Consider the following 15852-nt stretch of genomic DNA (forward strand, 5'->3'; position numbering starts at 1 on the left):
GCCATAATGAACCACAAAGGCCAAGAGATCTTTGCTTGAAATCTTAGGAAAATAATTTTAGTCAAACTTTTAGCACTTGATTTTGACATACAACATTTTGTAATCCTTTTTGACAACCTCTAATAGGAAATTAGACAATCTTCTACATTGCTTTGATCTTTTCTATTCCAACCTATGCATAAATCCAATGTCAAGTTTTCACACTATATATTAATTTCCTAATATTGCTATAACAAATTATCAAATTTAGTGGCTTAAAACAATGTAAATTAATTATCTTATAGTTCTGGAGTCAGAAATCCAAAGTGGGCTGGTGGGAATGTGTTCCCTATGAGCTCTAGGAGAAAATCTGTATCCTTTCCTTTTCTAGCTTCTAGAGGCTACCTGAATTCCTTTGCCTTTTACTCTATCTTCAAAGCCAGCGGTGTAGCATCTTCAGATCTCTCTTTCTAACTTTGACCGTCTTACCTTCTTCTATCCCTTCTAAGGACCTTTGTAATTACATTGGGCCCATCCAGATAATCCAGGATAATTGAGCATCTTCTCTCTCAAACTCCTTAACTTAATCATTTGCAAAGTCTCTTTTGCCATGTAAGGCAGTGTATTCAGAGGAGATTAGGATGCAGGGAGCATCCCTTGGTAAGGGGAGAGGAATTATTCTACTTACCCTACACTCTAAGCATCATGTCTTCAGTATGGAACTTGTACACAAGTATCAGGATTGGAGGTATAAATACAACCATTCACCAGATAACTAATAATGCATTTCATCTTGATTCTGAGGATGGAGCCCCAAGAACATTTCACCCTTTGCAGTCAAAGAGAACAGTACTGCTGGAGTACATGTTGTGGAAACGACTATAACAACATAAAAGCTTAATTATTTGAAAATGTACCTGGAGTCGAGCATTCATAAGCATAAACTCCTGTTGGTTTTTCATGTTTTCATTCATAGATTTTGAGAAAATAAACCCCATCTTGACCTAAAATGTGAAAAAGCAAAGAGGCTTAAAACAATATATTCTACATATGCCCTCATATGATATACTTTGAGCTATCATACGCTTTTAACAATGTAAAAAAAAAAGACAAATTTCCTGGGAATACAGCATGGATTATAGTCCTTTTTTTTTTTTTAAGATTTTATTTATTTATTCATGAGAGACAGAGAGAGAGAGAGAGAGAGGCGCAGAGACACAGGCAGAGGGAGATACAGGCTCCATGCAGGAAGCCTGACGTGGGACTCGATCCCAGGTCTCCAGGATCACGCCCTGGGCTGAAGGCGGCGCTAAACCGCTGAGCCACCCAGGCTGCCCTAGTCCTTGCTTCTAATTAGTTGTCTGATCTTGGGCAAACTTAACCAGCCTGGCCAACATTTGCTCACCTAAGACCAGTGGACAGAACTTAGGTAACTTCTAAAATTTTCTCCCACTCTATGAGTATACAGCTCCATATTTCCTGATTTTTCTTCCCACTGTAAATCTTGAAGAACTGAATACTTTAAAACAAAAAAACAAAGAGACCACTCTTTTTTTTTTTGTGAGGGACCAGTTGGATACCGTCCATCTTCTTAACTTCTGTACAGCTGGATGACAGAAACTTTGCTTCTGAGAAGGGGTGATTCAGAAGATGCATTGCACACCTTGAGGACAGGCTTCTGTGCTCCTTGCATTTGTATTTTAGGAAGTTTCAGGTGTCTCAAGGTCACTATGTCAAAATTCTTCCTGTAATCCCTGTACCTCTCCTACATACCCTCTTCTGGCTTCACCTTTGTTCTCTGCAGGCTACTGCTAAAGTTCTCAAGAGGGAAAGAACAAAATGATACTTAAATGTCCTTGGAAAAGCAATTTTTAAATGAATACATGGTATTGCTTATCTTATTTATCTTACTTAAGAAGTTCTTAAATGGGCCATCACTTCTAGGGGCCAAAATTTCAATTTTTTGTTCTTAACCCAATTGTGTAGATACAGAAGGCCTTCAGTTAGATTAATTTTACTTTCAGAAGATTGCAAAACTCAGGGAAGTTCCAGTTGCTCTATCCTCAGTGATATTGCTGATTCTCTTTGGTAGGTGAAACTTAGGTCACAGTGGCCAGTCTCAATGCTTTCTATCCAGGACTCACACTCTTCTGTGAGAAACCCAGCAGAGCTTCTATTTTCCATACCCTCATCAGGAAGTAGTGGGTTCTGGCTAATTGGGGAGATGATGCTGAGGGAGGGAGGGCATTTCATGCCAGACAAGTAGAATGAGTCATCCTTGCTAATTTGGCTCCAGGTGAGTGAGAACTACAAGCCAGATTTCAGTGGCTTCCCTGGATTCTGGCCATAGCTACATTCTTGAATTACTCTGAGCCAGAATCAGTCAGCCTCAATGCTGGGCATAGGAGGCTGAACCACTCACTGTAGAGAAGAGGCAGGCCATTAAGTTTCACTCCCCTTCTGCCACTGCCCCATTCCATTCTCTATTAGAGGCTACCTCATGAGGGTAGGGAGACCTAACAGAAGTTCTCTCCTTTCTGCAGACTTTGACACCCCCAGTCAGCTATCTCCAACAGCAGACCAGAACTTGTTTGAAGGAAAGAGCAATATATTATCCATCTTGGCAGTTCCCACGATGTCTTTTTTGCATAAATATTTACATAGAGCATGAATGGTACAAGAGAAACCTAGCTCAGGTCACTTGCCATTCCTTATTTTTTTTCTGTATGTAGGAATAGATGGCTGAATTTTTACATATGCTGCAAACATTTATAAAGAAAACTGTCCTCTAATCTCATTCCTACACACACACACACACACACACACACACACCCATACGAAATGTGTCTCTTAGAGTGCCCCTGTTTATAAGGGGGTGCGATCTCTACTGAAGTGGAGTCCTCTTGTCAGCCTTCGAGGGAAGAGAAACCACCTGGAAGATTATAGTGCAGGATTACCTGTGTTCTGGCCTTGGTTTCTTGGGTCTGGATGGTGGTGCGGATGTGTAAGAGGACACTCCCAAGGGTTAAAGGCAGAATCCAAGCAGGATGAAGAGCTTCCTTGTGTTCCTTAAGGGAAACCACACCTGAAAATGAGTGTATACCTTTTAAACTATGCCCTAGAGTTCAGTATTTTCAGCTTCCTTCTCCTTCCCCACCCTAACAAAGCCATTTCCAGAGTCTAGGAAGCTCCTTAGGATGGTCAGAATACTCTCAGTTTTCTCTCTCCCAGTCACAAAATATGTATCAGAAACCAAGCAAGAGTGATCTTGCAATTTTGAATTCACTCAATTGAATAAGATAAATCTTCTAAAAATCCCAACACTTTATCACTGGTGCCAAATGTCTTGCTACTTAACAACTAAGATACCAGTCTGTCTCAGAGGGAGAGAATGCTGAGAATGCTGATTTGGTCCCTTCTGACTTCATTTTTCCTTTGATTACCTGAGACTTTAAAACGGGCTATTTAATGCTCCAGCCCCTCTCAGCTGTGCAGTGATTCACAGTGGGAATGGGTATTTCTGAGGAGTGCAGGGGCTGCAAGTTCTAGGCAGCCTTCCTCCAGTCACCGCAGGGATCTAGCATTTGATTTACATATTAAGAGAGAGGGAGAGTAAGTTCATGACCTATGGACTTTTGTTATCCAAATGTCTGTGCTGATTCATTTCCTAGTCAAATGACACATTACCTACACTTATGACTGGTGCCACAATTACAATCAGTTTCTGTAAATTTTTACGTTCCATTCACACCCACTTCCTCTACATATTCCAGGTCAGAATCCACCCACAGCTTCCGGGACGTTTTCCCTAATGCACACCCAATTGTTGTAACTCGGGGATTTCCTGCAGTGCTGTGCTGATTTCCACGGACAGGGCTCGGCCGGCTTTCCCCAACTCCGTGACGTCGATACGGGAGGGGCCAGGAGTCCCTGCGAGGAGGAGTGGCTCTCCTGGAACGAGGTTGGGGACACACCGCTCAGCACTGGGGACGGGGGGGGGGGGGGGGTGCCCCAAGGAGCGGGCGCCTAGCGCGGCCTGGAGTGCAGGGGGCCGGGCAGCCCCGCCCTCCCACCAGCCCTCGGCCGTCCTGGGGCGCTCACTCACCGGGGGCGGGCGGCGGAGGTGCGGCCGGCATGCCCCGGGCCTCTAGACCGCGCCGAGACCGGAACTCGCCCCGCAGAGCCTCGGGATTGGGTGGCCCTGACGGAGCCTCGGCCAATCAGCGCAGCCCTTGCTTCCTTAAAGGGGCCGCTCCCCTGGCTGAGGCCTAGTGTGTGCTTTTAAAAAGTATAGTTGAAGAAAACAAAAAAAGTATAGTTGACGCACAATGTTACATTAGTGTCAAGTGTACAACCTAGTGGTTTGACAAGTCTATGCCTTATGCTGTCACCGCAGGACCTGACTCTATTCCCCGTCGCTTACTCTATAACTGGAAGCCTCTGCCTCCCGGTCCCCTTCACCCATTTTGCCCATCCTCTTACGGCCTTCCCATCTGGCAAGAATCAGTTTCTCCTCTGTATTTACAGTCTGTTTTGGCTTTTGTTTGTCTATTCACTTGTTTTTTAGATTCCACATATAAGCGAAGTCATATAATATTTGTCTTTCTCTGACTTACCTCACTTAGCATAATACCACCTGTGTCCATCCATGTTGTTACAAATGGCAAGATCTCCTTTTTTACGGGCGAGTAATATTCCAGTGTGTGTACACATATATATACCACCTCTTCTTTATCCGTTCATCTATTGATGGATGTTTAGGTCACTTTTATATGTTGGCAGGTATAAATAATGCTGCAATAAACATAGGGGCGCATATATCTTTTTAAATTAGTGTTTTCTTTTCTTTGGGTAAATACCTAGTAGCGTAGCTACTGGATATGGTAATTCTAATTTTAATTTTTTAAGGAACCTCCATACTGTTTTCCACAGTGGCTGCACCAGTTTGCGTTCCCACCAACAGTGCATGAGGGTTTCTTTTTCTCCACATTCTTGCAAATACTTGTTATTTCATGTCTTTTTGATTCGCCATTCTTACAGGTGTCAGGTGATATCTCATTGTGGTTTTGATTTGCATTTCCCTGGCTGTTGAGTGATGTTGAGTGTCTTTTCATGTATCTATTGGTTATATGTATGTCTGCTTTGGAAAAATGTATATTCAGGTCATCTGCCCATTTTTTTAAATAAGATTTTATTCACTTATTCATGAGACACACACAGAGAGAGAGGCAGAGACACAGGCAGAGGCAGAAGCAGGCTCCCTACAGGGAGCGATGTGGGACTTGATCCCTGGACCCCAGAATCATGCCCTGAGCCAAAGGCAGACACTCAACTCCTGAGCCACCCAGGTGTCCCCAACTGCCCATTTTTTAATTGGATTTTTTTTTTTTTTTTGGTGTTGAGTTGTATAAGTTCTTTGTATGTTTTGAATATTAAGCCCTTAACAAATGTATCATTTGCAACTATCTTCTCCCATTCAGTAGGTTGCCTTTTTATTTTGTTGATGGTTTCCTTTGCTGTGCAAAAGCTTTTTATTTTGGTGTAATCCCAGGAGTTTCTGTTTGTTTTATTTCCCTGGCCTGAAGAGACATACATAGGAAAATGTTGTTAAGGCCAATGTCAAAGAAATCACTGCCTATGGTTTTTTTTCTAGGAGTTTTATGGTTGCAAGTCTCATATTTAGGTCTATAATCCATTTTGAGTTTATTTTTGTGTATGGTGTAAGAAAGTGGCTCGGTTTCATTCTTTTGCACGTAGCTCTCCAGTTTCCCAGACCATTCATTTCCCCCTTGTATATTCTTGCCTTCTTTGTTGTAGATTAATTGGCCATATAAATGTGAGTTTATTTCTGGGCTCTCAATCCTGTTCCATTGATCTATGTGTCTATTCTTGTGTAGTTCCATACTGTTACAACTTATATTACGGTTTTGAAATATACCTTGAAATCTGGGATTGTGAAACCTCCAGCTTTGTTCTTCTTTCCCAAGATTGCTTTGGCTATTCAAGATCTTTTCTTTTTTGGTTATCTACAAATCTTAGTATTAATTTGTTCTAGTTTTGGGACACCTGGGTGGCTCAGTGGTTGAATGTCTGCCTGCCTTTGGCTCAGGTCATGATCCCAGGTCCTGGAATTGAGTCCCACATTGCCCTCCCTGCGAGAAGCCTGCTTCTCCCTCTGCCTGTGTCTCTGTCTCTCTCTCTCTGTGTCTCTCATGAATAAATAAATAAAATCTTAAAAAAAATAATTTGTTCTAGTTCTGTGTAAAACACTGTTGGTATTTTTAAAATTTTTTTTATTTATTTATGATAGTCATACAGAGAGAGAGAGAGGCAGAGACACAGGCAGAGGGAGGAGCAGGCTCCATGCACCGGGAGCCCGACGTGGGACTTGATCCCGGGTCTCCAGGATCGCGCCCTGGGCCAAAGGCAGGCGCCAAACTGCTGCGCCACCCAGGGATCCCACACTGTTGGTATTTTGATAGGGATTGTACTGAATTTATAGACTGCTTTGGGTAATATGGGCATTTTAACAATACTAATTCTTCCAATCCATGAGTGTGGAATATCTTTCCACTTGTCTGTGTTGTCTTCAGTTTCTTTCATCAGTGTTTTATAATTTTCAGAGTGCAGGTCTTTCACCTCCTTGGTTATGTTTATTAGTAGGTGTTTTATTCTTTTTGGTACAATTATAAATGGAATTGTGTTCTTAATTTCTCTTTCTGCTACTTTATTATTAATGTATAAAACACAACTGATATCTGATGTTTACTTTGTATCCTGCAACTTTACTGAATTTATTAGATATAATAGTTTTTTATAGAGTCTTTAGAGCTTTCTATGTACAGTGTCATGTCATCTGCAAATAGTGACAGTTTATCTTCTTCCTTACCACTTTGCAAGCTTTTTATTTCTTTTCTTGTCTGATTGCTGTGGCTAGGACTTCCAGTACTGTGTTGAATAAAAGTGGAAACAGAGTACATCCTAGTCTTATTCTTAGAGGAAAATTTCTTGGTTTTTTGACCACAAAGTATAATGTTAACTGTGGGTTTTTAATATATGGCTTTATTATGCTGAGGTATGTTCTTTCTAAACCTACTTTGATCAGAGTTTTCACAGTTATAAACATTTTAATAGCTTTTCTGTTTGCAGAATAGGTTTAATGTTGAGGGTGGATTTTTTTTTTCTGTTTGAGTCTGGACAGAGTTTAAAGATTTATTTATATTTGGGAGAGAGAGAGAATGCACATGTGTGCACATGGATGGGGAGGGGCAGAGGGAGAGAGTCTTTAGCAGACTCCACAGGGAGCTCTACCAGGAATTCCAACTCAGGATCATGAGAAACAACCTGAGACAAAACCAAGAGTCATGCTCCTAACTTACTGGGCCACCGAGGTGCCCCTAAACACAGACAGTTTACCCACTCTATTGGAGCCTCAGTCTCTTCCTCTGTTAAATTGCCATCATAAAGTGGCAAAAAGGTTAAGACAGGAAATGAAAAAGAGCAGATTTGATAAGAGTTACTAATTTTGTTTTGGAAAAGTCATCTTTTTCCCCTGCTGCTCTGAGAAATTTCTATTTTTTTCTCACCCCACGAACAGTTTCCATCTTGAGTAGATCAAGCCTCTCTCCTAGTTAGCCTTATGGAGAAAAGACTTGAGGAACTGTTGGTACTCTATTCTTTGCTACTAAATGAGTTGAGAGAATAGCATGTACTTCAGGAGACTCTAGCCCTGAGGAAGATCCATCCCTGCCCTTAGCCCTAGCTGACCACCACATCAGTGAAGGTGTCCAGTCACCCTAAGAGAAAATACTAACCCAACCTTCTAGGTTTGCCTTGTTGTTCTCAGCATTCACCCTTTAAATTGTATACCTACGTTATATTCTTCTATGTAGGATATTGTTCACAATCTTAAAATATAAGTGAAAAAAGTGACCATGAGAATATATACCTTGGGAACTGAGAGAAATCTAGGCATATGTATTGAACACATTTAATAGAATGTGGGGCAAGAGATTAAAGGAAATTTATTTATTTTTTATTTTTATTTTTTTATTTTTTCCTTTCTCTTATGGCATTTATATGTCGATAGGAGGAAGGCAAGTGGCAAATAAGTCAATGGATAAGAATTTCTGAGAGAGATAAGGGCCATGATGAGACCAAAATAGGGTAATGGGATCGGCTGGCTGCAGAGAGGTTGGGGGTGGGATGGGTGGCCTACTTTGGATAAGATGGCCAGAGATGGACTCCTGAGGGAGGAAAACTTGAGTTGGCACTCCAATGAGCTGGCCTTGGCATTGCCTCCACATTCCCAACTAAGGTGGGAAGGGATTAGGATGTTCAGGAAAAGGAAAGGAGCCAGTGAGCAGGGGCTGGTGTGGGACATACAGTCAGAAAGGTAGGAAGCTTTGAGGTTTGAAGGTCTTCAAGCTGGCTGACCCTCGGAAAACGACTCTTCAGAGCCAGGAAAGGAAGCAGGTCAGGTCCAATGCCAGGTTGCAGGACGGAAGGCATTCCATGCAAATGGAACCTGTGCCTGCTACCTGCTACCAGGGTTTTGTTGAAACCATAGGAGGTGAGCGGTAGCAGAATGGAAACAGATGACATGGGCCGGTGTTGTGTTTGCCACATGCATGACCTTGGAGCCTCTCTTCTCCGTTTGGCCTCCTCTCCTGGTCTCTAAAATAGGGCTGATGGTACTCCTGGTCTCGCTTGTGAATCCTCCGATGAGACAGTTTCTGTGGAGGCATCTTGTAAACCCTAAAGACTCAGACCTTGACATGTCCAATCCCTGGGCCTGGAATGTCCTGGACTTCCACTCTTCATAAAGCTAAATCCTTTCTATGCTTCTTCGGTACTAGACTTAGCAGATATGATAACCTGTCAAATAGTCATAAAATTTCCAGCGGCTTGCTCCCAGTTTTTGTTCTGCTTTCTCTATGGACAGGTAACGAAGAGTAGATGGATGGACAGGGGTGCTCCCATTCCACTACATAGCGCTGCGTCAGATGGCTCCTCCTCCAGGTGTGGAGGACATATAACAAATGACATATAACTTTAATAGGTATGTGCATTATTTCTAACTATGAATTTGTGAATGTAGGTGTGTATCTTTTTTACACACACATACAAATAGGTGCTCTTGATCATTTTAGCATAAGGATTTTCATATTGTTACATAGCATTCATTTGTGCCATTTTTAAAAGGTATATGATTTTCTGGAGGTATGTATACAATTTTCACTGATGGATTGTTTTTTGCTACTGTCAACAACACTGTGATGACCAACTTCATATATATTGATTGTAAATATTGGGTTAAATAATATAAACATAAACATATTAGAGACAACTGATGTAAAATAATTGAAAGTCCTCTCCCCTGGGACTTAGTAAAATTATTTACCATTGTATACCATAAAGTAGTTTTTTAAAAAACAAAGTTTTTGAAAATTCAAGATATGCATAGTAGTATTTCTTTTTAACAGAGATGCTTTTAGGATGTTTGGGTTGCTCAGCCGTTGAGCGTCTGCCTTTGGCTCAGGGCATGATCCTGGGGTCTGGAATCAAGTCCCACATCGGGCTCCTTGTGGGGAGCCTGGTTCTCCTTCTGCCGGTGTCTCTGTCTCTGTGTGTGTGTGTGTCTCTTATGAATAAAAAAAATAAAATCTTAAAAAAACAAAACAAAACAGAGATGCTTTCACAAGAGTGTGAAATTCTTCATTTTCTGGGAACTAGGTTTAGCCAAGAACTTCAGTCTGTGAAGCTCAGTGTGGTTGCACAGTGTGGGCTGAGGCTAGCCCTTCATATTAAGCTATTCTGGAATGGTTCCCCATGCTGTGGGGAACACAGTCTAAATTTTAAATTTGCACTTCAGGCATGGAGTGTACTTGTAGCTTGGGCACAATTTGAACCACAATTTGTACTGAGCTTTGTACATTCTCTCACTTCCTCCAGCCCCTGGCAATCCCTGATTTTCTTTCTTTCTAAAGAAAGAAAATTTTTTAAAAATTATTTATTTATTTATTTATTTATTTATTTATTTATTTAGGAGAGACAGAGACAGAGAGAGAGGCAGAGACACAGGCAGAGGGAGAAGCACCCTCCATGCAGAGAGCCTGATGTGGGACTCAATCCCAGACCCCAGGATGAGGCCCTGAGCCAAAGGCAGACGCTCAACTGCTGAGCCACCAGGTGTCCCCGAAGAAAGAAAATTTGCCTATGCTAGACATTTCACATAAAGAGTCATACAATATGTTGGTCTTTTGCACCTGGTTTCTTCAACATTGCATAAGATTTTCAGGGTTCCTTCAAGTTGTGGCATATATCAGTACTTCAAACCTTTCTATGGCTGAATAATGCTCAAATGTATGGATAAAAAATAATAAAAGCCAAAGGCATGGATAAACTACATTTTGTCTATCCATTCAAAATTGTTGAATATTTTATTTTATTCCCACTTTGTGTTGTTGTGAGTAATGCTGCTATGAACATGAGTGTGTACTTTTGTACATATGTTTCAGAGTTTTTAAAAAGGTTTTATTTATTCATTTATGAGAGACACAGAGAGAGAAGCAGAGACATAGGTGGAGGGAGAAGGATGTTCCCTGCAAGGAGCCCAATGTGGGACTCAATCCCAGATCCCGGGATCACGCCCTAAGCCAAAGAGGCTCTACAGCTGAGCCACCCAGTCGTTCCATTGTTGTGCCCAAGATTGCGAATCCGAGAAACCACCGAGGAGCCGACACCGATGCAAACACACGAGGGTTTATTTACAAGCTCGAGCTTGGGTCCAAGTATACCCGACACAGTGGAGCAGGGACTTGGACCCCGAGACTAAGAGGCGTAGCAGCTTTATAGGGGCCAGTGGCCCATGGGATACACAGAAAGTTGCGCAGGCATGTCGGTCAACACGCAGGTGGCCGATTGAATTACATCTTACCCTATAGTATCCATTTGAGCTGGCCTATTACTTTGGTCAGAATTGGCGCGTAGTTTTGGCGGGCACAAAGCAGGGTTACATTGCTATGAGCCTAAATAAAAAAAATAAAAAAAAAAATTTAAAAAAAGGGATCCCTGGGTGGCGCGGCGGTTTGGCGCCTGCCTTTGGCCCAGGGCGCGATCCTGGAGACCCGGGATCGAATCCCACATGAGGCTCCCGGTGCATGGAGCCTGCTTCTCCCTCCGCCTGTGTCTCTGCCTCTCTCTCTCTCTCTCTGTGACTATCATAAATAAAAAAAAAAAAAAAAAATTTTTTTACATTGCTATGAGCCCATTTCCGATTAGGGTGTGCCCAGCGGCTTGATTAGGGTGGGGCAGCGCTTTCAGCAATAAGCAGGTTATGTGGGGGTCATACAGGAGGTGGCAGGTGTAGCACAAAATGGAATCAGTCCTGCTCCGCTTGTCCAGGGGTAGGGGATTTTTGTTAAATTTCCTGGGTCCCACACCATATGTTTCAGTTCTTAGGTATAAATGGAAGAATTACTGGGTCATATGGCAACTCTGTTTCATTTTTTGAGGTTGAACAAATACACAGTGCCACCAGTAGTGAATGAGGATACTAAATCGCTGCATATTTGTTTAGTAGTTAAGAGTATAGATATTGAGGATGTCTGGGTGGTTCAGTGATTGAGCACCTGCCTTCTGCCCAGGGCGTGATCCTGGAGTCCCAGGATTGAGTCCCACATCAGACTCCCTGCGTGGAGTCTGCTTCTCTCTCTGCCTGTGTCTCTGCCCCTCTCTCTCGCTGTCTCTCTCATGAATAAATAAAATCTTAAAAAAAAAAAAAAGTATAGATATTGGAGCCAGAATGCCTGGATTGGAATTGTGGCTGTGCCAGTTCCTAACTGTGAAAGAAGCTTAAACAAGTTACTTAAACACTTTGCCTCAGTATCCACATCTCTAAAATAGGAGCAATAATAGTACCCAATTCACAGGATAAAATTTTAAATGCGTTAATATATGTAAATTACCAAGACAGTGCCTTTAAGCATGTAAAAAAATGCTACATGCTTTACTATTACTGTATTAATCTTTACTATAATTATTGCATTTTGTTTTGTTAATTTGATAGTCAAAGAAAGTTATGATACAGTTTCCTGAGGTTTGCCATTGAAATGGAGTAACAGAGAAGACAGTAATTTAAGGGAACAGCAAAGCCAAAGAAAGCTTTTCTGAGCAAGGGGCAATTATATTTCAGAGTGTAATGTGAATAAAGCCAAGGCTTCACATGGTTCAGGCCAAGCATATAATAGCTTTCTAAGGAAACATAAACTGACAGCAGAAATATTGAAAAATAATACTTAAGTCTCTGAACTCTGGTGAATAAAATGATCCACTTTATTATCTATTCCCTTTTCTTTTCAGCTCTTCACAAGAAGGACACAGTATGTCTTTGTGCTGCCTGGGGACAACAAAAAAACCATACCCAGACCTCAATCTTAATTCTTTTTCTCGTCGTCCTATGGCAAGCATCCCTAGGAAGTGCTACACCACTTGGCTTGGTATAGTCCCATCTTTTGAGGATGGGACTTCTTTTGAGTAAACCTGGGTGGCTCAGTCAGTTAAGCATCTGCCGTCAGCTCATGTCATGATCACAGGGTCCCTGGACCAAGCTGCAGGTTGTGAGCGGGTTGTCTTTTTCTCCCTCTCCCCCTTGCTCAGGCTCTCTCCCCTCCCCTCAAATAAATAAATAAAATCTTAAAAAAGAGAGAGAGTTTTGAAAGAGGGAATATCTCAGCTGAATCCAAGTCTATTACGGCTTTATTGAGACTAAACAGAATTTCATACTCTTCTACAGATTTTTAAGGCAGTATCATCCTCAGTATTTTTCCAAGTTAAGAAAAAAATATATATATATGATATTCTGAGAATGTGAAAATTCTTACTTGGGAAGCAAATGCCATAGTCAAGCCAATGGACATCTCCATATTCATTTGTTATGCATTATTTGAATTGCAGCTGAAATGAATAAGCAGGCAAGTGACATGATGAGTTTTTATCAATTTAAAATTAGAGAGAGAAGGAAGAGGAGGAGGAGAAGGAAGGAGAAAGAGGAAAACACCTAGAAGTCCAGCAGTGGGGAATGCTTAAGTCAATTGTGCCGTCACCTTCTCTGTGGGTCACTTGGTTTCTGCCTTTGCTCGTCCATTGAGCTGGAGTTATCATTAGAAGGGCTTTCTTAATATTCATCTGAAATGTGTTCACCTAATCTGGATCCCAAGGGAGCCAGAGCATTCTTAAAAGGTGTAACCGGTGATAGAAAGTTCTTTAATGACAAAGCAATTTAAGTTTCATTATGTCGAGGAACTTTGAGGAAGTCCTCAAAATCCACGTATTAAAAAATATATTTCCTATTATAGGCACATTGACTTTCTAGAATAAAAACCAAAGCCTGTGGGCCCGTCATTTCGTATATACTGTAGGATGATATCAAATTATGTGAAGATGTTTCATTATCCAAAAGCTCTTGATCAGCCAGGGCGGGGGCACGACACTGATGGCAGATTTAAAGATTTAAAGTGTCCAGATCCTAAGATCCTAAAGACGAAACTGACGGTCTGAAATCTTCATTTCATTCAGACGTTGGCTCATTTTAAAAATTTTGTTTTAAAAATAGGACATGTTGTTTGTTTTCTCCTTGGAGCTTTTCTCTTTAAAAGCTGATTTACGAGAAACCGGAATGGTAAAGTTCACTTTCGGTTTCGCTCTATCCCCCACCCCACCCCCCCCCGCCCAGGAGTGCAGAATCCACTAATCCCCCCGTTTCCCAGGGCTGGGCGGTGTGAAGGGAAGGGCGGCGCGGTCCTCCCAGCGGGCCCGAGGACGGGCGAGTGGAGCGGGTTCCGGCCGGGGGCCCGCCGCGAGGTCGGGGAGGTCGGGGAGGTCGGCGCCGGGCGGGGGTGGGCGGGGTGGAGCGGAGGGGGCGGGGCGGCGGGGAGGTCCGGGGCGGGGCTGGCCGCGGAGCCCGGCCCAGAGGAGGCGTGTCGGGCGGGGGGGGGCGGAGCTCGCGCCCCCAGGCTCCGCCGCCTCATTAGCGAGCATCCCCGGCGCCGGCAGTCCCAGCGGCCCCGACACCGCGTGCAGCACCTCCCGCCCGCCCGCCGCCGGCTCCCCGCCAGCAGGTAGGGGGCATCCTTCCCCCGGCAGGTGCCCACTGGTTGGCGTCTTCGGCCGTCTCCGGGTGGCACTTTTAAAAAGTAGCTGGTCTGTAGACCTTTCCTGTGGGATGGAGAGAGAAGAGCCGGGGGAAAGCGCGGTGGTTTGATGGGGTAGTGGAGCTGTTACCTGCATAGGCTGATAGGAGCAGCTAGGACTTTTGACTTTCGTCAGGGGGGAGGGGGAGTGCGGGGTGGGACTCAGGTTTTGCTTAATAATGATTTTGTAAGTCTGTGTTTCTGTGCGTTCGTGAATATGGTCCTGAGGTAAGTAGCTGGGTCTAGAGGGAAACTCCTAGGCTGGAGGTCGGACACTGGGGTCTTCGTCCACCCTCAGTTGCTCACTAGCAGTAGGGTCTGAGCGTCATCCAGCTCTCCTAAAGCTCCCTCCTATTGTGAGTAAGAGCCAGGATACCCCAACCTGAGCTCTTTGCTCTATCTGCGCTAAGGACCTACAGGAGTCCTGAAGGAGAAAGACCATTGTCTTTGCCTCATAACACAGGGAGTCCCTTCAAGTATCACTGTTCCACTTTGCACCTACAAAAATACCTTATGTGATTTTCAGTGGATTAGATAGTATATGTGTGTGTGTATTCTTTTTTTTAATGGCTGCATGGCATGGTACTGGGTAGACAAAATTAATACCCCATGCTGGACATAAAGATTATTTACAGTGGTTAAGTGTCTTAGCCACTCAGTGGACATGATTGCTTATAAATCTCTGGGACATTACTGATTATTTCCTTCAGATAAACTCTTATAAGTTTAACTACTTAGGCAAAGAGTCTGAATATTTTAAAGGCCTTTTCACACAAATTGAAAATCACCTTCAAGAAAGAGTCAGTTTACATTGACAGTTGCCCGCAGTTTTTAAGAATGATGGTAGTCTAAAGAAAAAAATAAGCCTTTTTCAGTTGAAGAGAGTAGACAGTAGTTACAGGACAGTATTTAAGCGTAGTCCTAGAAGAAGCTGTAGAAATGGTGTGGGGATTTGAAGCCACCTGGAAGCATACAATTCTTTTCCTTGTCTTTTCCTCCTGCCTTGTTACTCTTGGGAGATACAGAAACACTCTCAGTTCCGTAGTGTTATACTGGGTTCCCCAGGGACAAACCTGCTTCCCCATCCTGAGTGAACCATAACTTCTTCCCTGGTTCACATTTCCTTGCTCTTTGAATGCTCTTGTCTGGGAATCCAGACATACCATCATAGTTTCTTACTTGAAGGTGTCAGTGTTGTCTTATACTAACTGCCCTGATGTGGGGATTATAGGTTAAAGACCATGGCTATTCACATGGGCTCTGTCCTACATTTTTGTACCCCCACTAATGACAGCCTTACTGTCAAGGGAAAGGAACCTTCAAAAAAGTAGTATCATGAGGAATTAGGGAAATAGCAGCTCTAACCCATCAGCTTCCAGTAAACTTTTATTACCCCTAAAATTTTCAACCAGATTCTTTAAAGGATAGGAACTCCACCAGCGTATGCCATAAACATTGGCAAAACTAGTTTTAACCCATGAGTGGATTTTGTTTCCCTTTGTCTCATTCAACAGTTCTTTGCTTGGAGTTAGGGGTATCTTCAGTTTCCTTTTGCCCAATAATTAGATTTCTGTTTATAATATCACAGTATTTTATAATTGTGATGTAATCTACTCTGGCCCAAGGAAAGGGCAGGGAGACCGCTTCTGCAGCCTTATTTCGAGCAGGCTTCATGGTCTCA

The 15852-nt window shown here is 42.8% G+C and overlaps 2 protein-coding genes across 9 annotated transcripts in view; one reads left to right on the forward strand and one right to left on the reverse strand.

Annotated features, from left to right (window-relative positions):
- LOC121484515 (plasminogen receptor (KT)) overlaps positions 1-4772 on the reverse strand; it is a 78538-nt gene extending 73766 nt beyond the window's left edge. For 3 of the 4 annotated variants that reach the window (XM_041743885.1, XM_041743887.1, XM_041743889.1), the window contains exons 1-4: positions 4085-4772; positions 3799-3930; positions 2937-3064; positions 897-983 (exon numbers count right to left, since the gene is read on the reverse strand). In XM_041743885.1, the coding sequence (XP_041599819.1) occupies positions 897-983; positions 2937-3064; positions 3799-3930; positions 4085-4115 (378 nt within the window). In that variant the 5' untranslated portion in view covers positions 4116-4772. The remainder of the gene's footprint in view (positions 1-896; positions 984-2936; positions 3065-3798; positions 3931-4084) is intronic. The other variant, XM_041743888.1, reaches the window with a different exon arrangement.
- Positions 1-15852, forward strand: part of CD274 (CD274 molecule) — a 129931-nt gene that overhangs the window by 98465 nt on the left and 15614 nt on the right. For 3 of the 5 annotated variants that reach the window (XM_041743880.1, XM_041743882.1, XM_041743884.1), the window contains 2 exons: positions 3753-3940; positions 8924-9040. The gene's annotated coding sequence lies outside the window, so the exon portion shown is untranslated. Of the gene's footprint in view, positions 1-3752; positions 3941-8223; positions 9041-14019; positions 14100-15852 lie in introns of those variants that run through there. The other 2 variants (XM_041743883.1, XM_041743881.1) reach the window with 2 other exon arrangements.

This window comes from Vulpes lagopus, chromosome 2, assembly GCF_018345385.1.
Source record: "Vulpes lagopus strain Blue_001 chromosome 2, ASM1834538v1, whole genome shotgun sequence".
NCBI lineage: Eukaryota > Metazoa > Chordata > Mammalia > Carnivora > Canidae > Vulpes > Vulpes lagopus.